Source organism: Lissotriton helveticus, chromosome 12 (assembly GCF_964261635.1).
Source record: "Lissotriton helveticus chromosome 12, aLisHel1.1, whole genome shotgun sequence".
Lineage (NCBI taxonomy): Eukaryota > Metazoa > Chordata > Amphibia > Caudata > Salamandridae > Lissotriton > Lissotriton helveticus.
The window spans coordinates 896489753-896513993 of record NC_136073.1 but is presented as its reverse complement, the minus strand read 5'-3'; the positions used below and the strand labels follow the sequence as shown (position 1 = coordinate 896513993).

The window sequence follows — 24241 nt, the reverse complement described above, 5'->3', positions numbered from 1 at the left end:
AAAAAAATGCATTAGAACCAGTTCCCTTGCACCAACAGAACAAGGGGGTTTACTCCCTGTACTTTCTTATCCCAAAGAAGGACGGCTCTCTAAGGCCCATTCTAGACCTCAGACCCCTAAACATATACATACAGTCAGACCATTTCCACATGGCACACTTCAACAGGTCCTTCCTCTTCTTTCACAAAACAACTTCCTTGCTACTCTAGATCTCACGGACGCCTACTTCCATATTCCCATTCACACCGCTCACAGGAAGTATCTAAGGTTTGTCTATCAATTCAAAGTACTCCCATTCGGAGTCACAACAGCATCACACGTGTTTACCAAGTGCCTAGCAGTAATTAATTAATTAATTAATTAATTGTGGGTTTCTAAAGCGCTAAAATCGACTCCCGAATGAGTATCTCTGCGCTGTAGACCGCTGGGGAACCAGTAGTGGAAGCAGTAGTGGCAGCACACTTAAGAAGACAGCACATTCACGTCTTTCCATATCTCGACGACTGGCTCATAAAAGCCAGCTCAGACCGCCAGTGTGTACTACACACTCATGCCACTATCAAACTTCTAGTTTGATAGTGGGGTTCACAGTAAACCACACCAAGTCCCATCTGCTACCGTCCAACATACAACAGGACCTCAGTGCCAAAATAAACACCTCAAAAGCGCTAGCTTATCCCTCTCCTGTCAGAATAGCCAGCATGCAAGCTCTTATCACAAAGTTTCAGCCACAACACTCCCTTCCAGCTCGAGTGTTCATGCAGCTCATAGGGATGATGGCCTCTTGCATATTCATAGTGCCCCATGCAAGACTTCAAATGCGTCCGCTACAAGAGTGCCTATCACGTCAATGGAACCAGGCTCATGGTCAGTTAACATATCTAGTGTTGGTAGACGGTCGTACTCACCGCTCTCTGCAGTAGTGGAACACCAAAAACCTTTCCAAAGGGCAACCGTTCCTAGAGCCAGTTCCTCAGATAGTCTTCACAGCGGACGCATCACTCTCTGGCTGAGGAGCGCCACCTACTGCAACACACCACGCAAGGCAGGTGGACACTACAACAAAAGTTACTCCACATCAACCACCTGGAGTTACTAGTCATATTCCTAGCCTTAAAAGCATTCCAATAGCAAATATCAAGCAAGGCTGTCCGCATGGACAACATGACAGCCATGTATTACATACAGAAGCAGGGCGGAACACACTACCTGCAACTCTCTCAACTAGCACAGAACATGTGGCGGTGGGCGATACCTCAAAACATATTCCTGCTAGCCCAGCATGTTCCAGGAGTACAAAACACCATAGCAGATCTGTTAAGCCGCCAGAGACAACAGAGCCACGAGTGTGAACTTCATCCACAAGTTCTTCGACCGTTCTTTCAGATATTGGGGACAACCTCAGATAGACCTCTTTGCCACCCACGAAAATGCCAAATGCCCAAGCTTCGCCGCCAGATATCCACACCCACTGTCCAAAGGTAATGTGATATGGATGAACTGGTCAGGCAGATGTGCATACGCTTTTCCGCCTCTCCCACTCATTCCACTAGTAGTGCGCAAACTACAGCAACATTCCCTAAACTTCATTCTAGTTGCTCCAACTTGGCCAGACAACCGTGGTACACCACATTGCTGGAACTTTCTGTAGTACCGCACCAAAAGCTATACCTATCTCCACGCCTCTTAACCCAGACCCATGGAGAGATCAGACACCCGGACCCAGCTCAGCTCAACCTTGCGATCGGGCTCCTGAGGTCCTAGAATTCGGTTACCTTAACCTTCCTCCTGACTTCATGTCATTAAAGAAGCTAGACGTCCAACCACTAGAGTGTGCTATGCAGCCAAGTCGAAACACTTTGTAATATATTGTCACAACAAAAATATCAATCCCCTAGATGTGTCCATTCAACACATCATAGGCTACTTACTACACCTCCAAAGATGTAACTTAGCCTACACATCTATTAGACTGCATCTTGCTGCCATGGCAGCATATCTACAAAATAGACAGCATCTATCACTTTTCAGAGTACCTGCTATAAAAGCCCTTATGGAAGGCCTTAAAAGAATAATTCCTCCCAGAGCACCACCTTCACCTGTGTGGAATTTAAACATTGTTCTCACACAGCTAATGGGACCTCCCTTTGAACCTTTACATAAACTTGAGCTACAATTCTTAACATGGAAGGTTGCGTTCCTAGTAGCTATTACTTCTCTACGGAGAGTTTGTGAACTACAAGCGCTAACCTGTCAAGAACCTTTCCTGCAGATGCATTATAATAAGTTTGTTCTCCGAACTAATCCTAAAATCCTTCCTAAAGTCGTTTCTCCCTTCCACCTCAATCAATCTGTGGAACTGCCCGTATTTTTCTCGCAGCCACAAACAGTCGCAGAAAGAGCTCTTCATATCTTAGATGTCAAAAGAGCATTGCTAAACTACATTGAACGAACACAACCCTTTCGTAAGAGCAAACAACTTTTCGTGTCTTTCTCACCACCACACAAAGGCAACCCTATATCAAAATCTGGGATAGCTAGATTGATTGTCAAATGTTTACAAATTTGCTACCACAAAGCTAAACGTATGTTATCTGTTCCTCCTAAAGCCCACTCTACAAGAAAGAGAGGGGCTTCAATGGCATTTTTAGTGAACATTCCCTTAGATGACATCTGCAAAGCAGCTACACTGTCTACACCGCTCACTTTCACAAAACACTATTGTGTAGATGTGCAAACTATACGACAAGCTACTGTGGGCCAGGCTGTACTCAAAACACTATTTCAAACTACTGCTACAGATACTGGTGGTCGCCGCTAACGGAGGGTACTGCTATATAATCTATCCAACAGTGTGTAATCTGCAGCTCATATGCCACGAACGGAAAATGCTACTTACCAGTATGCATCTGTTCTTGGCATGTAGAGCTGCAGAGTTACACATGCCCACCCGCCTCCCAAGCTATCTTTATCTGTTCCAGTATTACCTTAATTAGATTCAGCTTACATGGACATCCTTCCTTTTTCTTACAAAGGTCCATCATTTCCATAATGGCGAAAAACAATCTGAGGATGGAGCCGATGCCCATGCGCAATGTGATCCAAAGGAGGAGTCACCTATCTCGTGACTTCCAAAGAACTTTTCAGGACAAAAACAAGTGCAAACATCTGGGCCCAACTCATGATGGCGATCTATGCAACAGTGTGTAACTCTGCAGCTCTACATGCCAAGAACAGATGCATACTGGTAAGTAGCATTTTCCTTCCAGAGGTTCCAAATAAAAACACAGCTTTGACAAAGACTAGATCTCAGATCTCAATTCACCTAACTCTTCGAGGATCTTCTTTTTGAAGTTCAACCTCGAATAGAGCCTTGGCTATAGAGCAAGGAATGGCCACAGAGAGCCATGCATTAAACGCGGAATCACCCACAAAAAAGGCCTCAGCAGTAAGCACCATCCATTGTGCTTGAACCTGCTTGGCTCCAAAACAGAATCTTAATACTAGTGAAGGTTAGAGAACTTGGAACTGAGCTAGCCTCATCGGTGAGAACCCCCTGTTTGACCTTGAGAGTCTACTCTTTTCTTCTCCGAATCAAGTTAGACTCGAAGTAGAATTCTATACAAACATCGCTTTTGAGTGGCACAACACCTGAGGTACCGCAATTGCATGTCAGGCTGAAAAAATGCACAAGGATCCTGTCTCATTACTTCGCTAAATCACCTTCATCACAATCACTACCCACTGACCAGCCCGCACCCAAAAAAAGACATCTCACCTTCGAAGATGTCATCTCCATAGGACCTGTGGTATGTCCAGTACCAAATAAAAGCATACCCTCACCACCAGCACGTCTCCTGCACCAACGCATTCTGTACAGTCCTCTGATCAGTATATTACTGAGGTACCTGATCCGTAAGGTCACTCCTTACAGGTGATGGGGACGGTCCGTAGCATGATTATCACATTGACTCCCAAGATGATTAGCCTTCCAACCCCTATCAAGTCCCAATCCCTAATGACACCACTGCATACTAGAAAGTTATACAAAGAGGTAAACATCACAAAATGAAGCTCTCTGTAGTGGAAGAGGAGAATACGTTCCTTTTCAGACACTGTCTAAGGCAGGTCAGTTTAAGTGGAAGAGGAAAATTTGTTCCTTGTTGAGGCACTGTCTAAGGCAGGTCAGTTTAAGTGGAAGAGGACAATTTGTTCCTTGTTGAGGCACTGTCTAAGGCAGGTCAGTTTAGTTTCCAGCTATGCTGAAAAGCCTGCTTAAGTTCTCAACAGAATATTTCAAAGACCCATTTAAGGACATGGTTGTAGTACCTAGGGTTGAATAGAAATAGAAGGGATCGCCAGAAGATACAATTTACATTAGAAGACATAGTCCTCCACACTCTCTTGTCTGATACATTGTGAGCAAAGACTAGAGGTCTCACACTCCCAGTTAAATAAAATAAAAGAAAAGATGCATCTAATAAGAGTGGCAGTCAGTGCTCAGTGGCACATATCAGGCCCAGGCTTTACTATATCATTGGGAGGAAATGAAATCGTTTTTAATGATCTCTCAGAAACCAAAAGAAAGTGTGAAAAAGAACCTGTGTAGGAAGGCAAAATCATTTCCAGCACGACTATCCGATGCGCGGTGCATGGAGCCGACACCGCTTAATGAGAGGTATATGCCTCAATTTTATTTCACGGTCCTTCATGGTTAGGAGTATCGGATTCAGGCCAGAAGTATAGCAGCCCTTGTGTATGGACCCTTGGATGAGGAACATCTTGTAGGCCCACAAGTTGAGTGAATCTTTGAAAAAATAAAAAAGGAACCTCATACTGCCAAGATGAAACCGGCTCTGCAAATGCAGCCTGTGAGTCTGGGCTTCCACAGTCAAGCAAGAATGGGGTCTTTTCACCAGCCACCTCCCAGAGGACACAATACCAACCAAAATGATCCTTTCAAGAAGGCGAGTCTCCTACGCAGTGCTCTAGAGAAGGATTCGGGTTAACAGCTGTGGCTGGACTAGAGATACTAAGGGAGCAGCACCTCAGCCTCAACTACTCAACACCTGTCGATGTCGAGTGGTTGAAGTGCGAGCTACTAGTATGGCGATAGGGAAAGCAATTATTTCTAAAATAGTTAATCGCGCAGCGCGAGTATACGTAGACTGTCCTGATTCACATCACTACACCTACTTGCTCTCACCTGTAAGAGGAGAAACACAATCCAGGGTGAGGTCTGTGTCCTGATGCATTGTGGGTTTCAATGAGGGATCGCGTGTCACCTTGAAGCTGAAACCTTTGTGAAGAAAAACATCTTGAAATGTTCAGGCCCAATGCAAGATGTCGGGAATGTGCAGAGCATGCAAAACCACTGCTCTAAAACCTGCAAGTGATTGGATACTTCTGGCCCCAGGTTCCTCACCTTTTGAATCCTACCAGGCGCCAGACTGGATCCAGCAACATGTAAGTGGCTTTTGTGCAGTAAAAGGTGATGTCATCGCCCTCTGCATCGGCTCCACATCAACTTTGGACTTGTGGACACAGATCCATATGTAGGTGCCACCCATGCATGCTGGTATCTGTGCCTCTTTTCCCATGCCGTTGGTGTGGTTCTGGAGCTTCACTCCCAACTTTTGGCTAGCTACCACCTTCCAAAATACAGTGACCTACACAAGGTCTGCCTGCGGTGCTTCAGCACCAAGCCCAATTCATGAAATGTAAACATCCCGGAAGCCAGTAGGGAGCGCAAGGCCAAGCGTTCTGTCGCAGTACACAAGAAGAGAGACTGTTCAAGGTCGAGGTCTCCTTCCCTTTCTCCATTATCGGGAAAATCTAAACTGAGGTTGACCGGTAAGTCACAGTAAATGCATAAGGAGGATAAGCATAAATAGGGTTTGTTCCGTCCCTGCCACTGACGCACCAAATGGCCGCCTCCATCTCGTTCTTCGAAGTCTGACCTGCTTCTGGTCCTAGCTCCGATGTGTCCTTGGCCATCCTTGATACAGCAGCAGGTTGAGAGCTTCAGAGAGGACATGCTGTAGTTGTTTAGAGTTGTATCTGCTCCCTCTGGTGCACCTTTGGGCCCCACGGTCTCTGTGGGGGCTCGATGTGTGGATCCACCAACAGGTCCTTTCCTACCCCGTCTGGCTTCTATCTGGTCCTCTGCCAGCATCGCCTTGTGCATTGGCTCTTCTGCCTCAGGCCCCAATGTTTATTCCGAATCGATGCCTGCTCCAGCATTATTAGAACCAGCTCCAGATTCCAGACCAGATCCAAGACCAGATCCAATGAAGGATCTGAAACGGACTTCAACGTTCTCCCAGTTCATGTCTCGAGGTGGCCAAGGCCAAGCCTAAGACTTAGGAGAGTTGAAGGACTTCCCTCCTGCCTCCTTGTCACAGCGCCGCTCCTACAGGAGGCTGAAGACCTTTTTTGTTTGCGACTCTGAAACTAGCACAGGCCTTGAACAGGTCCCCATGCTCAGGGCTATGATGTGGAACTGTCGTAGCTAAAGGAGAAATGTGTTTTCTGTGGTTGAAGACAGCTATGCCGTGGCCCACAGACATCATACAGAAATTGTAACCGCTGTGGCAGCAGTGCTCACAGATTCAGCAAAACTAGTGTTCCCAGCACTACTTAGATCTAAACCAGGTACAGGATCATTTGCTACCATCCTTTGTCTCGGTTTCCTTCGCCACATCTCCCAACCTCCAAGTCTGGCAGCGAGGTGAGGGCGGTCTCTGGCAGCGAGGTCCCTGGCAGCGAGGGCGGTCTCTGGCGATGAGGCCGGTCTCTGGCGGCGAGGCCGGTCCCTGGCAGCGAGGGCGGTCTCTGGCGATGAGGCCGGTCTCTGGTGGCGAGGCCGGTCTTTGGTGGCGAGGCCGGTCTCTGGTGGCGAGGCCGGTCTCTGGCGGCGAGGGCCGGTCTCTGGCGGCGAGGGCCGTCTCTGGTGGCGAGGCCGGTCTCTGGCAGCGAGGTCCCTGGCAGCGAGGGCGGTCTCTGGCGGCGAGGGCCGTCTCTGGTGGCGAGGCCGGTCTCTGGTGGCGAGGCCGGTCTCTGGCGGCGAGGGCCGTCTCTGGTGGCGAGGCCGGTCTCTGGTGGCGAGGCCGGTCTCTGGCGGCGAGGGCCGTCTCTGGTGGCGAGGCCGGTCTCTGGTGGCGAGGCCGGTCTCTGGCGGCGAGGGCCGGTCTCTGGCGGCGAGGGCCGTCTCTGGTGGCGAGGCCGTCTCTGGTGGCGAGGCCGGTCTCTGGCAGCGAGGTCCCTGGCAGCGAGGGCGGTCTCTGGCGATGAGGCCGGTCTCTGGTGGCGAGGCCGGTCTCTGGTGGCGAGGCCGGTCTCTGGTGGCGAGGCCGGTCTCTGGTGGCGAGGCCGGTCTCTGGTGGCGAGGCCGGTCTCTGGCGGCGAGGGCCGTCACTGGTGGCGAGGCCGGTCTCTGGTGGCGAGGCCGGTCTCTGGCGGCGAGGGCCGGTCTCTGGCGGCGAGGGCCGTCTCTGGTGGCGAGGCCGTCTCTGGTGGCGAGGCCGGTCTCTGGCAGCGAGGTCCCTGGCAGCGAGGGCGGTCTCTGGCGATGAGGCCGGTCTCTGGTGGCGAGGCCGGTCTCTGGTGGCGAGGCCGGTCTCTGGTGGCGAGGCCGGTCTCTGGTGGCGAGGCCGGTCTCTGGCGGCGAGGGCCGGTCTCTGGCGGCGAGGGCCGTCTCTGGTGGCGAGGCCGGTCTCTGGTGGCGAGGCCGGTCTCTGGCGGCGAGGGCCGTCTCTGGTGGCGAGGCCGGTCTCTGGTGGCGAGGCCGGTCTCTGGCGGCGAGGGCCGGTCTCTGGCGGCGAGGGCCGGTCTCTGGCGGCGAGGGCCGGTCTCTGGCGGCGAGGGCGGTCTCTGGTGGCGAGGCCGGTCTCTGGTGGCGAGGCCGGTCTCTGGTGGCGAGGCCGGTCTCTGGCGGCGAGGGCCGTCTCTGGCGGCGAGGGCCGTCTCTGGTGGCGAGGCCGGTCTCTGGTGGCGAGGCCGGTCTCTGGCGGCGAGGGCCGTCTCTGGTGGCGAGGCCGGTCTCTGGTGGCGAGGCCGGTCTCTGGTGGCGAGGCCGGTCTCTGGCGATGAGGCCGGTCTCTGGTGGCGAGGCCGGTCTCTGGTGGCGAGGCCGGTCTCTGGTGGCGAGGCCGGTCTCTGGCGGCGAGGGCCGTCTCTGGTGGCGAGGCCGGTCTCTGGTGGCGAGGCCGGTCTCTGGTGGCGAGGCCCGTCTCTGGTGGCGAGGCCGGTCTCTGGTGGCGAGGCCCGTCTCTGGTGGCGAGGCCGGTCTCTGGTGGCGAGGCCGGTCTCTGGTGGCGAGGGCCGTCTCTGGTGGCGAGGGCCGTCTCTGGCGATGAGGCCGGTCTCTGGTTGCGAGGCCGGTCTCTGGTGGCGAGGCCGGTCTCTGGTGGCGAGGCCGGTCTCTGGTGGCGAGGCCGGTCTCTGGTGGCGAGGCCGGTCTCTGGTGGCGAGGCCGGTCTCTGGCGATGAGGCCGGTCTCTGGTGGCGAGGCCGGTCTCTGGTGGCGAGGCCGGTCTCTGGTGGCGAGGCCGGTCTCTGGCGGCGAGGGCCGTCTCTGGCGGCGAGGGCCGTCTCTGGCGGCGAGGCCGGTCTCTGGTGGCGAGGCCGGTCTCTGGTGGCGAGGCCGGTCTCTGGTGGCGAGGCCGGTCTCTGGCGGCGAGGGCCGTCTCTGGTGGCGAGGCCGGTCTCTGGTGGCGAGGCCGGTCTCTGGTGGCGAGGGCCGTCTCTGGCGATGAGGCCGGTCTCTGGTGGCGAGGCCGGTCTCTGGTGGCGAGGCCGGTCTCTGGTGGCGAGGCCGGTCTCTGGTGGCGAGGCCGGTCTCTGGCGGCGAGGGCCGGTCTCTGGCGGCGAGGGCCGTCTCTGGTGGCGAGGCCGGTCTCTGGTGGCGAGGCCGGTCTCTGGTGGCGAGGCCGGTCTCTGGCGGCGAGGGCCGTCTCTGGTGGCGAGGCCGGTCTCTGGTGGCGAGGCCCGTCTCTGGTGGCGAGGCCGGTCTCTGGCGGCGAGGGCCGTCTCTGGTGGCGAGGGCCGTCTCTGGTGGCGAGGGCGGTCTCTGGTGGCGAGGCCGGTCTCTGGTGGCGAGGCCGGTCTCTGGCGGCGAGGCCGGTCTCTGGCGGCGAGGCCGGTCTCTGGCGGCGAGGCCGGTCTCTGGCGGCGAGGCCGGTCTCTGGCGGCGAGGGCCGGTCTCTGGCGGCGAGGGCCGGTCTCTGGCGGCGAGGGCCGTCTCTGGTGGCGAGGCCGTCTCTGGTGGCGAGGCCGGTCTCTGGCGGCGAGGCCGGTCTCTGGCGGCGAGGGCCGTCTCTGGTGGCGAGGCCGGTCTCTGGTGGCGAGGCCGGTCTCTGGTGGCGAGGCCGGTCTCTGGTGGCGAGGCCGGTCTCTGGAGGCGAGGCCGGTCTCTGGCGGCGAGGGCCGTCTCTGGCGGCGAGGGCCGTCTCTGGCGGCGAGGCCGGTCTCTGGTGGCGAGGCCGGTCTCTGGTGGCGAGGCCGGTCTCTGGTGGCGAGGCCCGTCTCTGGTGGCGAGGCCCGTCTCTGGTGGCGAGGCCGGTCTCTGGTGGCGAGGCCCGTCTCTGGTGGCGAGGCCGGTCTCTGGTGGCGAGGCCGGTCTCTGGTGGCGAGGGCCGTCTCTGGTGGCGAGGGCCGTCTCTGGCGATGAGGCCGGTCTCTGGCGGCGAGGCCGGTCTCTGGTGGCGAGGCCGGTCTCTGGTGGCGAGGCCGGTCTCTGGTGGCGAGGCCGGTCTCTGGCGATGAGGCCGGTCTCTGGTGGCGAGGCCGGTCTCTGGTGGCGAGGCCGGTCTCTGGTGGCGAGGCCGGTCTCTGGCGGCGAGGCCCGTCTCTGGTGGCGAGGCCCGTCTCTGGTGGCGAGGCCGGTCTCTGGTGGCGAGGCCGGTCTCTGGTGGCGAGGCCGGTCTCTGGTGGCGAGGCCGGTCTCTGGCGGCGAGGGCCGTCTCTGGTGGCGAGGCCGGTCTCTGGTGGCGAGGCCGGTCTCTGGTGGCGAGGGCCGTCTCTGGCGATGAGGCCGGTCTCTGGTGGCGAGGCCGGTCTCTGGTGGCGAGGCCGGTCTCTGGTGGCGAGGCCGGTCTCTGGTGGCGAGGCCGGTCTCTGGTGGCGAGGCCGGTCTCTGGTGGCGAGGCCGGTCTCTGGCGGCGAGGGCCGTCTCTGGTGGCGAGGCCGGTCTCTGGTGGCGAGGCCCGTCTCTGGTGGCGAGGCCCGTCTCTGGCGGCGAGGGCCGTCTCTGGTGGCGAGGGCCGTCTCTGGTGGCGAGGGCGGTCTCTGGTGGCGAGGCCGGTCTCTGGTGGCGAGGCCGGTCTCTGGCGGCGAGGCCGGTCTCTGGCGGCGAGGGCCGGTCTCTGGCGGCGAGGGCCGTCTCTGGTGGCGAGGCCGGTCTCTGGTGGCGAGGCCGGTCTCTGGTGGCGAGGCCGGTCTCTGGCGGCGAGGGCCGGTCTCTGGCGGCGAGGGCCGTCTCTGGTGGCGAGGCCGGTCTCTGGTGGCGAGGCCGGTCTCTGGTGGCGAGGCCGGTCTCTGGCGGCGAGGGCCGGTCTCTGGCGGCGAGGGCCGTCTCTGGCGGCGAGGCCGGTCTCTGGTGGCGAGGCCGGTCTCTGGTGGCGAGGCCGGTCTCTGGCGGCGAGGGCCGTCTCTGGTGGCGAGGCCGGTCTCTGGTGGCGAGGCCGGTCTCTGGTGGCGAGGCCGGTCTCTGGCGGCGAGGCCGGTCTCTGGCGGCGAGGCCGGTCTCTGGCGGCGAGGCCGGTCTCTGGCGGCGAGGCCGGTCTCTGGCGGCGAGGGCCGGTCTCTGGCGGCGAGGGCCGGTCTCTGGCGGCGAGGGCCGTCTCTGGTGGCGAGGCCGTCTCTGGTGGCGAGGCCGGTCTCTGGCGGCGAGGCCGGTCTCTGGCGGCGAGGGCCGTCTCTGGTGGCGAGGCCGGTCTCTGGTGGCGAGGCCGGTCTCTGGTGGCGAGGCCGGTCTCTGGTGGCGAGGCCGGTCTCTGGTGGCGAGGCCGGTCTCTGGCGGCGAGGGCCGTCTCTGGCGGCGAGGGCCGTCTCTGGCGGCGAGGCCGGTCTCTGGTGGCGAGGCCGGTCTCTGGTGGCGAGGCCGGTCTCTGGTGGCGAGGCCCGTCTCTGGTGGCGAGGCCCGTCTCTGGTGGCGAGGCCGGTCTCTGGTGGCGAGGCCCGTCTCTGGTGGCGAGGCCGGTCTCTGGTGGCGAGGCCGGTCTCTGGTGGCGAGGGCCGTCTCTGGTGGCGAGGGCCGTCTCTGGCGATGAGGCCGGTCTCTGGCGGCGAGGCCGGTCTCTGGTGGCGAGGCCGGTCTCTGGTGGCGAGGCCGGTCTCTGGTGGCGAGGCCGGTCTCTGGCGATGAGGCCGGTCTCTGGTGGCGAGGCCGGTCTCTGGTGGCGAGGCCGGTCTCTGGTGGCGAGGCCGGTCTCTGGCGGCGAGGCCCGTCTCTGGTGGCGAGGCCCGTCTCTGGTGGCGAGGCCGGTCTCTGGTGGCGAGGCCGGTCTCTGGTGGCGAGGCCGGTCTCTGGTGGCGAGGCCGGTCTCTGGCGGCGAGGGCCGTCTCTGGTGGCGAGGCCGGTCTCTGGTGGCGAGGCCGGTCTCTGGTGGCGAGGGCCGTCTCTGGCGATGAGGCCGGTCTCTGGTGGCGAGGCCGGTCTCTGGTGGCGAGGCCGGTCTCTGGTGGCGAGGCCGGTCTCTGGTGGCGAGGCCGGTCTCTGGTGGCGAGGCCGGTCTCTGGTGGCGAGGCCGGTCTCTGGTGGCGAGGCCGGTCTCTGGCGGCGAGGGCCGGTCTCTGGCGGCGAGGGCCGGTCTCTGGCGGCGAGGGCCGGTCTCTGGCGGCGAGGGCCGGTCTCTGGCGGCGAGGGCCGGTCTCTGGTGGCGAGGCCGGTCTCTGGTGGCGAGGCCGGTCTCTGGTGGCGAGGCCGGTCTCTGGCGGCGAGGGCCGTCTCTGGCGGCGAGGCCGGTCTCTGGTGGCGAGGCCGGTCTCTGGTGGCGAGGCCGGTCTCTGGCGGCGAGGGCCGTCTCTGGTGGCGAGGCCGGTCTCTGGTGGCGAGGCCGGTCTCTGGTGGCGAGGCCGGTCTCTGGCGGCGAGGCCGGTCTCTGGCGGCGAGGCCGGTCTCTGGCGGCGAGGCCGGTCTCTGGCGGCGAGGCCGGTCTCTGGCGGCGAGGGCCGGTCTCTGGCGGCGAGGGCCGGTCTCTGGCGGCGAGGGCCGTCTCTGGTGGCGAGGCCGTCTCTGGTGGCGAGGCCGGTCTCTGGCGGCGAGGCCGGTCTCTGGCGGCGAGGGCCGTCTCTGGTGGCGAGGCCGGTCTCTGGTGGCGAGGCCGGTCTCTGGTGGCGAGGCCGGTCTCTGGTGGCGAGGCCGGTCTCTGGTGGCGAGGCCGGTCTCTGGCGGCGAGGGCCGTCTCTGGCGGCGAGGGCCGTCTCTGGCGGCGAGGCCGGTCTCTGGTGGCGAGGCCGGTCTCTGGTGGCGAGGCCGGTCTCTGGTGGCGAGGCCCGTCTCTGGTGGCGAGGCCCGTCTCTGGTGGCGAGGCCGGTCTCTGGTGGCGAGGCCCGTCTCTGGTGGCGAGGCCGGTCTCTGGTGGCGAGGCCGGTCTCTGGTGGCGAGGGCCGTCTCTGGTGGCGAGGGCCGTCTCTGGCGATGAGGCCGGTCTCTGGCGGCGAGGCCGGTCTCTGGTGGCGAGGCCGGTCTCTGGTGGCGAGGCCGGTCTCTGGTGGCGAGGCCGGTCTCTGGCGATGAGGCCGGTCTCTGGTGGCGAGGCCGGTCTCTGGTGGCGAGGCCGGTCTCTGGTGGCGAGGCCGGTCTCTGGCGGCGAGGCCCGTCTCTGGCGGCGAGGCCCGTCTCTGGTGGCGAGGCCGGTCTCTGGTGGCGAGGCCGGTCTCTGGTGGCGAGGCCGGTCTCTGGTGGCGAGGCCGGTCTCTGGCGGCGAGGGCCGTCTCTGGTGGCGAGGCCGGTCTCTGGTGGCGAGGCCGGTCTCTGGTGGCGAGGGCCGTCTCTGGCGATGAGGCCGGTCTCTGGTGGCGAGGCCGGTCTCTGGTGGCGAGGCCGGTCTCTGGTGGCGAGGCCGGTCTCTGGTGGCGAGGCCGGTCTCTGGTGGCGAGGCCGGTCTCTGGTGGCGAGGCCGGTCTCTGGTGGCGAGGCCGGTCTCTGGCGGCGAGGGCCGGTCTCTGGCGGCGAGGGCCGGTCTCTGGCGGCGAGGGCCGGTCTCTGGCGGCGAGGGCCGGTCTCTGGCGGCGAGGGCCGGTCTCTGGTGGCGAGGCCGGTCTCTGGTGGCGAGGCCGGTCTCTGGTGGCGAGGCCGGTCTCTGGCGGCGAGGGCCGTCTCTGGTGGCGAGGCCGGTCTCTGGTGGCGAGGCCCGTCTCTGGTGGCGAGGCCCGTCTCTGGCGGCGAGGGCCGTCTCTGGTGGCGAGGGCCGTCTCTGGTGGCGAGGGCGGTCTCTGGTGGCGAGGCCGGTCTCTGGTGGCGAGGCCGGTCTCTGGCGGCGAGGCCGGTCTCTGGCGGCGAGGGCCGGTCTCTGGCGGCGAGGGCCGTCTCTGGTGGCGAGGCCGGTCTCTGGTGGCGAGGCCGGTCTCTGGTGGCGAGGCCGGTCTCTGGCGGCGAGGGCCGGTCTCTGGCGGCGAGGGCCGTCTCTGGTGGCGAGGCCGGTCTCTGGTGGCGAGGCCGGTCTCTGGTGGCGAGGCCGGTCTCTGGCGGCGAGGGCCGGTCTCTGGCGGCGAGGGCCGTCTCTGGCGGCGAGGCCGGTCTCTGGTGGCGAGGCCGGTCTCTGGTGGCGAGGCCGGTCTCTGGCGGCGAGGGCCGTCTCTGGTGGCGAGGCCGGTCTCTGGTGGCGAGGCCGGTCTCTGGTGGCGAGGCCGGTCTCTGGTGGCGAGGCCCGTCTCTGGTGGCGAGGGCCGTCTCTGGTGGCGAGGCCGGTCTCTGGTGGCGAGGCCCGTCTCTGGTGGCGAGGCCGGTCTCTGGCGGCGAGGGCGGTCTCTGGCGGCGAGGGCCGGTCTCTGGCGGCGAGGGCGGTCTCTGGTGGCGAGGCCCGTCTCTGGTGGCGAGGCCCGTCTCTGGTGGCGAGGCCGGTCTCTGGTGGCGAGGCCGGTCTCTGGTGGCGAGGCCGGTCTCTGGTGGCGAGGCCGGTCTCTGGCGGCGAGGGCCGTCTCTGGTGGCGAGGCCGGTCTCTGGTGGCGAGGCCCGTCTCTGGTGGCGAGGCCGGTCTCTGGCGGCCAGGGCCGTCTCTGGTGGCGAGGGCCGTCTCTGGTGGCGAGGGCGGTCTCTGGTGGCGAGGCCGGTCTCTGGTGGCGAGGCCGGTCTCTGGTGGCGAGGCCGGTCTCTGGCGGCGAGGGCCGGTCTCTGGCGGCGAGGGCCGTCTCTGGTGGCGAGGCCGGTCTCTGGTGGCGAGGCCGGTCTCTGGTGGCGAGGCCGGTCTCTGGCGGCGAGGGCCGTCTCTGGTGGCGAGGCCGGTCTCTGGTGGCGAGGCCGGTCTCTGGTGGCGAGGCCGGTCTCTGGTGGCGAGGCCGGTCTCTGGTGGCGAGGCCGGTCTCTGGTGGCGAGGCCGGTCTCTGGTGGCGAGGGCGGTCTCTGGTGGCGAGGCCGGTCTCTGGCGGCGAGGGCCGTCTCTGGTGGCGAGGGCCGTCTCTGGTGGCGAGGCCGGTCTCTGGCGGCGAGGGCCGTCTCTGGTGGCGAGGGCCGTCTCTGGTGGCGAGGGCGGTCATGCAGCTTCTGGGCTTCATGGGCCTGTGCATGGCAAGGGTCCCCAGTGCTAGACTTCAGATCAGTCTAGCATGGAGTAGTGGCTCAGCCCCAACTTAGTACCAGACCTGATCTCTGAACAAGGACCCCGCCTTGGAGGTTCTATTGACCATAACTTTGAAACAGTTGGGGCTACAAACATCAGATGGCCACTAGCCTTTCTAAATTGAATGGTTGTATAGTTTTACTGTGTTTATTGGAAAGCGATTTCTTTGCAAGCAGTGGGCCTCAGCAGGTGGTCTCTTTGGTTGTAATGGTAGAACTCTTCCTGAATCCCCATTCGCGCTCCCACTCATGTGGTGGTAGGCTCTGGCCTCTTCATTCATCTGCCCTGGAGAGTCATGAGAACCTTTAGTACCCGGCTGGCCTGTACTCCGCATCCTCGTCATTGAGGAGCACACACAGCTTCACTTTTGCTACTACTGGGCTCCATTACCTGTGTGTCAAGGGATGCAGACGTTAGGAAGAGTGTCCGTAAATGCTCCAGAATCCAACTGTTTTCTTTGGCATTTGAATTGAAGGTAATGGTAAGCCATTCTAGCAAGAACCAATGTATATTTAGGCCCCCAAATAAAAAACGTAAAAAAATAAAATTAAAAAAAGTAAACATAAAAAATAAGCTACTGTACAGACCTCAGACTTGTAATCCTTTATTGCATTGTCATATACACAAAATATATAGGGTTTTACATTTAAATCCCAAACATTCCCACCGTGTTGTGACTAACTAAAGTGCAAGTACAATTGATAAGATGAGTATGTAAGGCAGTGCTACACATTGGCATCATACCCTCCTCCGATGCCGATCTTTACCTGGACACCTTGATGGAAGGTGTTTGAGTTCAGTGCGCCTTCTCTCCTTGCATAGTGGATTCTTATTGAAAATGGGCCTTAAGTACTTACTACTGGTACGGTCATTTAAAGGGTGGTTTGTTTCATTCCCTTGGGAGACCAGCCTCGTGCCCTCCACAGAGGACCATGGGTTGCTCACTTACTGATTGAACAGTGGGGCTACAGTCTCTCCCAGTTGTTAATCTTGCTCAAGGACCCTTATCCCTCCATGGCCATTCCTTGCAAGGCACCCCGGGCACACTCTTTGCAGAACTGGAGATAGGTTCGACAATTCTACCCTTCCGATCTCTCCAACGACACAGAGTTGGGACGGGACTCTGGGTGCCTCTGCGAGTGCATCGCGGCTCGTTACACTTCTCTAGTCCCAGGTGACATCTGTACATGGATGGTCCATGGTCTTGTAGGCCATGGGGTCACTGCAGTGAACTTGGGCTTGGGTAATTCTCTTTCTTGCACACCTCTCTGCTTCTGGGTGGTGGAGCTCTGGGGCATGTCCTTGGGAGCTCTGCTTCCTTCTCTCCATCTCTGTCCAGGGCACGCCTTGGCACTGGATGTAAAGTTTGTGATCAGTGTGACTGTTCCAAAAGCTTGAGAGGTTTTACTCACTTTTGGAAGCTGTGCCGGTCACTCTATGAAGGAGTATCGATGAAGCCACAGATGTGCTGGCTTTACTTCCATGATCCTCTAAGTACTGTATTGATAAAAAAGGTAATAGTTGATGTGACACCATTCCATAATTTATACCTATTAGAAGGTGGTTCTGAGACTAGGGGGCACCCGGGTTTTTAGCTTTTTGAGCACCTAATTGTTGAGCTTTTACTGTGGGGGAGCCTCATAATCTGGGACTCACCCACAGTGAACTCATAATGAAGGAGACTGCATGGGGATTTTACTGGTGTCCCCCATGCTTGACTAGGCCGCTGCGCAGCAGCTGGAGTATGGGGCACCGCGCTGGTAACATGCAGACACTTGTACATGCGTGTGCACATGTGTAGGGGCTGCGCAGGGGAGATTCCTAGTGTGTGCACTCCAGGAGCAGCTACAGAGTAAATGGTGTGGCAGGACTTATGCAGAATTGGGTGGTGACATCGAATAGGCTTTATACACTGGAAGGAAACATGCCAGGGAAAGTCAGTGTGTTTTACTGTGTTTTTCACTTCATTATTCCCTTATGGGGATGTGGAACCCATGGGCTAGGGTAACATCCATAAGGCCTACAGATTCCAGACACGCACTAAAGTCCACAGTAGCGGATGTGAAAAGAAGTATTTTGCGGAGTCCAAAGTCCTAGTTGTACTGCTTTTGGGTCATACAAAACTGTCCACAAGCTAAGGCCTCCTCTCCACAAAGAAGAAGATGGGTGGGGCTACAGGCTCATCCATTAGCAGCTGTCACTTGGTGCCAGGCACCAGGCTGCACCAAGGAGGGAAGGCAGTGAGGAGGGAAGGAGTTGGGTTTCAGAAGCCATGTGGCCAGAGACACTGGACGGCGCCATTTTGAACAAACCCAGAGGCTGGGTAAGGAGGGAGCAGGAGCAGGGAAGTGATGTGTCGCTGTTTGATAGGACAGACCGAGACTTCCTGCCAGCCCCCTACCCAACTTTTAACGCCATGCGTGCGGCGCATTTTCCCGCAGTACGCTAAGGTTTTTAAAAACCCGCGGTTCATGACGAGCTCAGCTCGTCATCAGCGTACGAGAGGTGTACGTCATGACGAGCTGAGCTCGTCATGAGCGTCGAAGGGGTTAAAAAGTGCTTGCACAGGAAGAGAAGCTCTCTCTAGGGTGTGGTCTGCAGAGGCAGAAGGTGCTGGAGCCTGGCCATGGCCAGTTGGAAGGAGGACACCCCTGACTGCCCACCAGGCCCCTATGGCCAACAGGAGCGATTGGACACGAAAAGGACGCAAATCAGACTCCAGGGGGACGAGATATGCCCCCCAGAAGGTAGGTGACCTTTGACCCCCACCTGGGACCGAAGCGCGTGGGGCTCCGCCACCGGTCACACTCATGCCCCCAGGGTGGGTCAAGTCCCGAGGGCTGCCCCCAAGGAGAGGGGAAGCCGGGGAGTGCCGTCACGCTTCCCGTGAAGGTGCAATGCAGGGGTCCAGGAGCCCACCCTGGCCCCCGCCGAAGGTGGAAGAGGGGGGAGGGCCGTCGTGCCCCCCGCGAAGTGGTCCAGGGGCCCGGGACCCCATCCCCAGGCCCGAAGCAAAGTCGGGGAGCGCTGTGGCGCTCCCCGTGAAAATGGCCCCAAGCGGGGCGCCAAGAGCCCACCCTGGCCCCGAAGTGCCAGGATGGGCCCCAGCGAAGAGGAGGAGGCCAAGGGAGTGCCACTGCACTCCCCCGAGGTCCCGTACGGACCGCGGTAGTCCTTGCGTCTGCCCACCGGAGCGTGCAGACCAGAAGGGATCGGCCTGCTCCCGCGGCCGCACAGAAGAATGCTGGCCGCGCGGGGGCAGCTGGGGGTTGGCTCCCTAGGCTGCCCTCCAAAAAAGGAGAACGGCGGGGGTCCTGGGTGGGACCGGGGCCCCCAAGGTAGACCACAAAGAGTGCGAGGGGCCCGGGCAATGGAAAAGAGGAGGATCGGCCGGGGGTGGGCTCCCCGAGCCGCTTATTCTTACCTTGGGGTCCGGGTGGGACAGGGCCCCCCAACAAGGCCTGAAGATGCGGCAAAGTCGCCAGAGGTTCAGCGCGGCTCTCCCCAGCGCAGCGGGAGAGCCGCTCATAAATATTCAAAAGCAGGAGCATAATCGCCCCATAATGCCTTGCCAGGCATTTGGAGTCTTCAATGATGGTGATTGGTGGCCCCCCAGAGGAGGGGGTCACCCTCAATGGTGAAAAGGTGCTGGGGGAGCTGCTGGAGAAGCGCAGTTTCCCCCCCTGCACGAAGAGACATGTCACCCTAAGTTTCCTAAGGATTTCAAAGGAATAACACCTCAAGGGCTCAGCCAACAATTATCACCTTCTGGGCTGGAACTGAGGGTGTTTTCATAATTGCCTCAAGGAATGAAGGGTTGAGGGGTGGATGTCTGGAAGAAGGCATCCCCTGGAGGGGAAGAGGTGTAATTGCACCACAAATGCTTTTTCTAATGTTATTTCTTATAGAGGGACTGAAGGTTGAAGGTCACATGTGTAATGTGAAGTACTGGTGTAAAGTGATGTCATAAGGAAAGTGTGGTTATGTTATCAGACATTCCTGCTAGGGTGTCTGGTTGTATATGCATAAACCTGTGATCATCTTTGATGCCTTTAGGGGTTGTAATTGCAATGCATTTTTAATGATATCCAAACATTATGAGTACTATCATTCTAAAGTGGTGCTTAAACATGTATTCTTGCTGCTGTTAGGTGAGGAACAACCCAGACTGTATGCCCTTAAGATGTAGAGGTGCATACTTTATGGTCAGTAGGAAATGCTCAGTCAGGGTCATGTGTCACCAAGGCAAGTGTACCCATTTTTAATGCTGGTTGACGTAGTGGGGTGGGTCGCCACAGGGATGGTGCCAGTGCGCAGGGCCCATGCCCCAGGTTATGGTCCACGAACTGCATTGGGGGCAAGATGAAGTGCATACATGGGAGTGGTGGTACTAGACCCCACCCCCCTGAGGGAGGGGTGAAGATGTCATGCAATGTCACAAAGTAATTCCAACAGCTTATGTATATTTGTAAATTGGTGCATAGTATTGAGTAGTGTGTCTGTTTAATAAATGTACTCTTACTTTTATAAAGCAAAGTACAGACTGGACAATCAATTATTGAGTGTTATTTTTGCGCACCTGCAAATGGAGATTACTAGCCCACACCACCTCCCTTGAGTAAGCCTCAGACTGCTCTGCAACGCTACCCTCTGAGAGTCAGGCGCTACAATTGGGTGTTTGGTTCCCAGTGAAGGACAAATGTAGTCATGTTATTTGTGCAGGCTTCACAGATGCTGCCTCGTTTTCCAACAATACCTAAAAAGGTGAAGTCCATAATCGCCCTCTGCCCTGCACACCTTTTTCTGTAAAGGTATAGAATTGACTTTGCACACTTGGGTATTTATTTATTGTGACATGTCACTGCATGCTTGCCGTAGCACTCAGTTGTGGTGCTGCCCTCGCCGACAGTGCTGGTGGGTTTTGGAAGCTACAAGTGATTCTTCTCTGCTGTGAAGCTGTTCTCGTATCGTTTTGTGTTTCATAAACATCACCCATTGCACAGTTGGCAGGAAGTGAGGTGTCTGCCATGCACTCCAGGAAGAGACGTTATCATGGCAACACGAAAAACACAGCAGCATTTAATAATCCAAAGATCAGCACCTTGTATCAGCAGCATATATGTACATTACACTAAGCATCCCTTAACATGAGGTGCTTACAGGGATTAGAAAACACGTTACCTTCTTATCAGACACATGGCTGCAGGGCGCTTCCATGTCTCTGGAGGCTACAGGACCCGCTCGTGCCCTGAAACCCTTTCCCAAGTCTGTCTGTCTGTCATTCTAACTGTGTTCTTCTTTTCTTTCTTAGCCGAAACCAGCTCTCCGCCCTCCCTGCCTACATCTGTTCCTTGCCGCTCAAGGTTCTCATCGCCAGCAACAACAAGTTGACATCCTTGCCTGAGAACATTGGCACGCTGAGCAACCTCCGGCAGCTGGTAAGTGGCCGAGCAGATGTGACCCACTTGTAACGGTCTGAGGTGGGGCATATGTCATACATCCAGACTGTGCCTGGGGATCTTTGAGTCTCCCGGCCTCTCTGCCTCCCTGCACCAGTGAGGCTCAGGAAGCACTCTGGTTCCCTCAATGTCGGACTGTGCCTTCTGTGTGGCAGTGCACCACTCTGGCTCCATGCGTGTGAATTTGAGCTGCATGCGTGTGAAGTTGAGCTGCATGCGTGTGAAGTTGGGCTCCATGCGTTTGAAGTTGGGCTCCATGCGTTTGAGGTTGGGCTCCATGCGTTTGAGGTTGGGCTCCATGCATGTGAAGTTGGGCTCCATGCATGTGAAGTTGGGCTCCATGCGTGTGAAGTTGGGCTCCATGCGTGTTAAGTGGTGCTCCATGCATAGTGAAGTTGGGCTCCATGCGTGTGAAGTTGGGCTCCATGCGTGTGAAGTTGGGCTCCATGCGTGTGAAGTTGGGCTCCATGCGTGTGAAGTTGGGCTCCATGCGTGTGAAGTTGGGCTCCATGCGTGTGAAGTTGGGCTCCATGCGTGTGAAGTTGGGCTCCATGCGTGTGAAGTTGGGCTCCATGCGTGTGAAGTTGGGCTCCATGCGTGTGAAGTTGGGCTCCATGCGTGTGAAGTTGTCCTCTTTAGAGGTGAGATGTGTTCTGGACCAGTGAGATGCTCTGGTTCTGTGTGTGTGTGTGTGTGTGTGTGCCTTCTGTGTGGCAGTGCACCACTCTGGCTCCATGCATGTGAAGTTGTGAAGTTGTCCTCTTTAGAGGGGAGATGTGTTCTGGACCGGTGAGATGCTCTGGTTCCATGCGTGTGTCTTCTGTGTGGCAGTGCACCACTATGTCTCCATGCGTGTGAAGTTGGGCTCCATGTTTGTGAAGTTGGGCTCCATGTTTGTGAAGTTGGGCTCCATGCATGTGAAGTTGGGCCCCATGCGTGTGAAGTTGGGCCCCATGCGTGTGAAGTTGGGCCCCATGCGTGTGAGGTTGGGCCCCATGCGTGTGAAGTTGGGCCCCCATGCGTGTGAAGTTGTGCCCCCATGCGTGTGAAGTTGTGCTCCATGCGTGTGAAGTTGTGCTCCATGCGTGTGAAGTTGGGCTCCATGCGTGTGAAGTTGGGCTCCATGCATATGAAGTTGGGCTCCATGCATATGAAGTTGGGCTCCATGCGTGTGAAGTTGGGCTCCATGCGTGTGAAGTTGGGCTCCATGCGTGTAAAGTTGGGCTCCATGCGTGTGAAGTTGTCCTCTTTAGCGGTGAGATGTGTTCTGGTTCAGTGAGATGTTCTGGTTCCCTCTGTGTCTTCTGTGTGGCAGTGCACCACTCTGGCTCCATGCGTGTAAAGTTGGGCTCCATGCGTGTGAAGTTGTCCTCTTTAGCGGTGAGATGTGTTCTGGTTCAGTGAGATGTTCTGGTTCCCTCTGTGTCTTCTGTGTGGCAGTGCACCACTCTGGCTCCATGCGTGTGAAGTTGTCCTCTTTAGAGGGGAGATGTGTTCTGGACCGGTGAGATGCTCTGGTTCCTTGCGTGTGCCTTCTGTGTGGCAGTGCACCACTATGGCTCCTTGCGTGTGAAGTTGGGCCCCATGCGTTTGAAGTTGGGCCCCATGCATGTGAAGTTGGGCCCCATGCGTGTGAAGTTGGGCCCCATGCGTGTGAAGTTGGGCCCCATGCGTGTGAAGTTGGGCCCCATGCGTGTGAAGTTGGGCCCCATGCGTGTGAAGTTGGGCCCCATGCGTGTGAAGTTGGGCCCCATGCGTGTGAAGTTGGGCCCCATGCGTGTGAAGTTGGGCCCCATGCGTGTGAAGTTGGGCCCCATGCGTGTGAAGTTGGGCCCCATGCGTGTGAAGTTGGGCTCCATGCGTTTAAAGTTGGGCTCCATGCGTGTGAAGTTGGGCTCCATGCGTGTGAAGCTGGGCTCCATGCGTGTGAAGTTGGGCTCCATGCGTGTGAAGTTGGGCTCCATGCGTGTGAAGTTGGGCTCCATGCGTGTAAAGTTGGGCTCCATGCGTGTAAAGTTGGGCTCCATGCGTGTAAAGTTGGGCCCCCATGCGTGTGAAGTTGGGCCCCCATGCGTGTGAAGTTGTGCTCCATGCGTGTGAAGTTGTGCTCCATGCGTGTGAAGTTGTGCTCCATGCGTGTGAAGTTGTGCTCCATGCGTGTGAAGTTGTGCTCCATGCGTGTGAAGTTGGGCTCCATGCATATGAAGTTGGGCTCCATGCATATGAAGTTGGGCTCCATGCATATGAAGTTGGGCTCCATGCGTGTGAAGTTGTCCTCTTTAGAGGGGAGATGTGTTCTGGACCGGTGAGATCCTCTGGTTCCGTGCGTGTGTGTGTGTGTGTGTGTTTTCTCTCTCTTTGGCAGTGAGCAGCCCTGCCCCCTCTGCTGTGTAATGGAGTGATGCTCTGTTTCCTTGTGTGTGTGTCCTGTGTGGCAGTGAGCAGCCCTGCCCCCTCCCCTGTGTAATGGAGTGATGCTCTGTTTCCTTGTGTGTGTGTTCTGTGTGGCAGTGACATCTTCTGGTCCCTTCTGTGTGTGGTTCTTTTGTAAGTAGTTCAGGTTCTCTGTGTGAGAGCCAGGCTGTCTGGTTTCCTGTGTCTGCTCTAAGAATAACACAGCTTCTCCTTCACAGGAAATGCACTTTATCTTGATCTTTACTTGTACAGTTTTGACATAAAAACAGTTATTGTGTTCCATTCAGCCCACTGTTGTCTCCTCTCCCTGCCCCCTTCCCCACAGGCTCTCACTTGGTCTGACTGCCTAAGCCTCGGTTATTTCTGTTTCCGTCATTTTGAGGGCTTCTGAGATCTGTTTCCAGACTAAATCCCTTAAAATTGGATTTTCTTGGTTTCCCACAGTCCTCCTGCTACCCAAGGGCAGGCAGCTGCTGAAGGCAGCCCACTGTTCCCTTTTCTTTTAGTTTGCTCCTCGCTGTTGCGGGCACATGAAGAATAACCTTGTTCTCTGCTTCTTTTGCTGCCCACCTCTTGCCTCAGATTTATGAATTGGGATGTGTGCTCTGCACATGCCAGACACCTCCATCGTGACCCCTGTTTGACCCCTAGGTGTCTTCCCACACGTCACCACCTACCACGTAAGACCTTAGCAAGAGCAGCACAGGAAAGGTGGCTCAAGTGGACTGGTGGCTTATCCCACAGGCGGTTGCTGGTTTTACTTGTTCAGTGGAGATGCGTGGCTCAGTGGTTAGAGGCGGCAGACCCGGAAGCTGAGATCGGCCGTGGACCAGGGTTTGATTCCCCGCCTCGGCGGGTCTCGGGCTCAAAAATTCCACGGACTCGATAATTCTCGTTCCGGTGCCTACTCGACTCACGGGGTCACACTCTGCAACTCTGGGCAATAGCTTGCTTAATCTCCACTACGGCCCCTCGCGGCGGGATGCCTGGCTTTCACCTTGCGGATACCCTGCCGGGGTATCTCACAGGGGAATACCAGGACGGGTTCCCTAAGCAAGCGCTTAGATACCGTGTCGGTGATTTGCGCTATATAAATACATTTACATTTACATTTACATATGGGCCTGGTCTTTCGATGCAGAGGAAGACCGCTGTTGAGCCAGAAGGGAATCCATCTGTTGCCAAATGCGCTGTTTCGCGTCCACAACCAGGGCGAGCGCCCAGTTTGGGGTTATTTTCCGCAGTTGTTTTCTCTGAATGTTGTGTTATTTTACCTAGATTTGTAGAGTGTGTGGCTACCCAAACGCGGGCTTCCCAGCGCTGGCAGACATAGTAACGAAGAGGTAAAGTGGTGCCAAACTGAACTAATGTGTCTTCACTTTCTTTACAAAACTAAAGATTGTGGTTTGCCCCCAGATGTATGGGGGGGGGTTCCAGAGCTTGGATGCCAAGTATGCCAAGGACCGTCCTGGACCCCTGGCTCTTCTGATCTTTGGGGTAGTCATGAGGGAGCGGATGTTTGACCTCTGTCGTGGGGGACATTTAGCTGATTTAGAATGTGTTGGCCCTGAGTATATTTGAACTTTT

The 24241-nt window shown here is 58.0% G+C and overlaps 1 protein-coding gene across 2 annotated transcripts in view; it reads left to right on the top strand.

Moving 5' to 3' along the window:
* Positions 1-24241, top strand: part of LRCH4 (leucine rich repeats and calponin homology domain containing 4) — a 464731-nt gene that overhangs the window by 282571 nt on the left and 157919 nt on the right. For both annotated transcript variants that reach the window (XM_078669497.1, XM_078669496.1), the window contains exon 3: positions 20092-20218. In XM_078669497.1, the coding sequence (XP_078525623.1) occupies positions 20092-20218 (127 nt within the window). The remainder of the gene's footprint in view (positions 1-20091; positions 20219-24241) is intronic.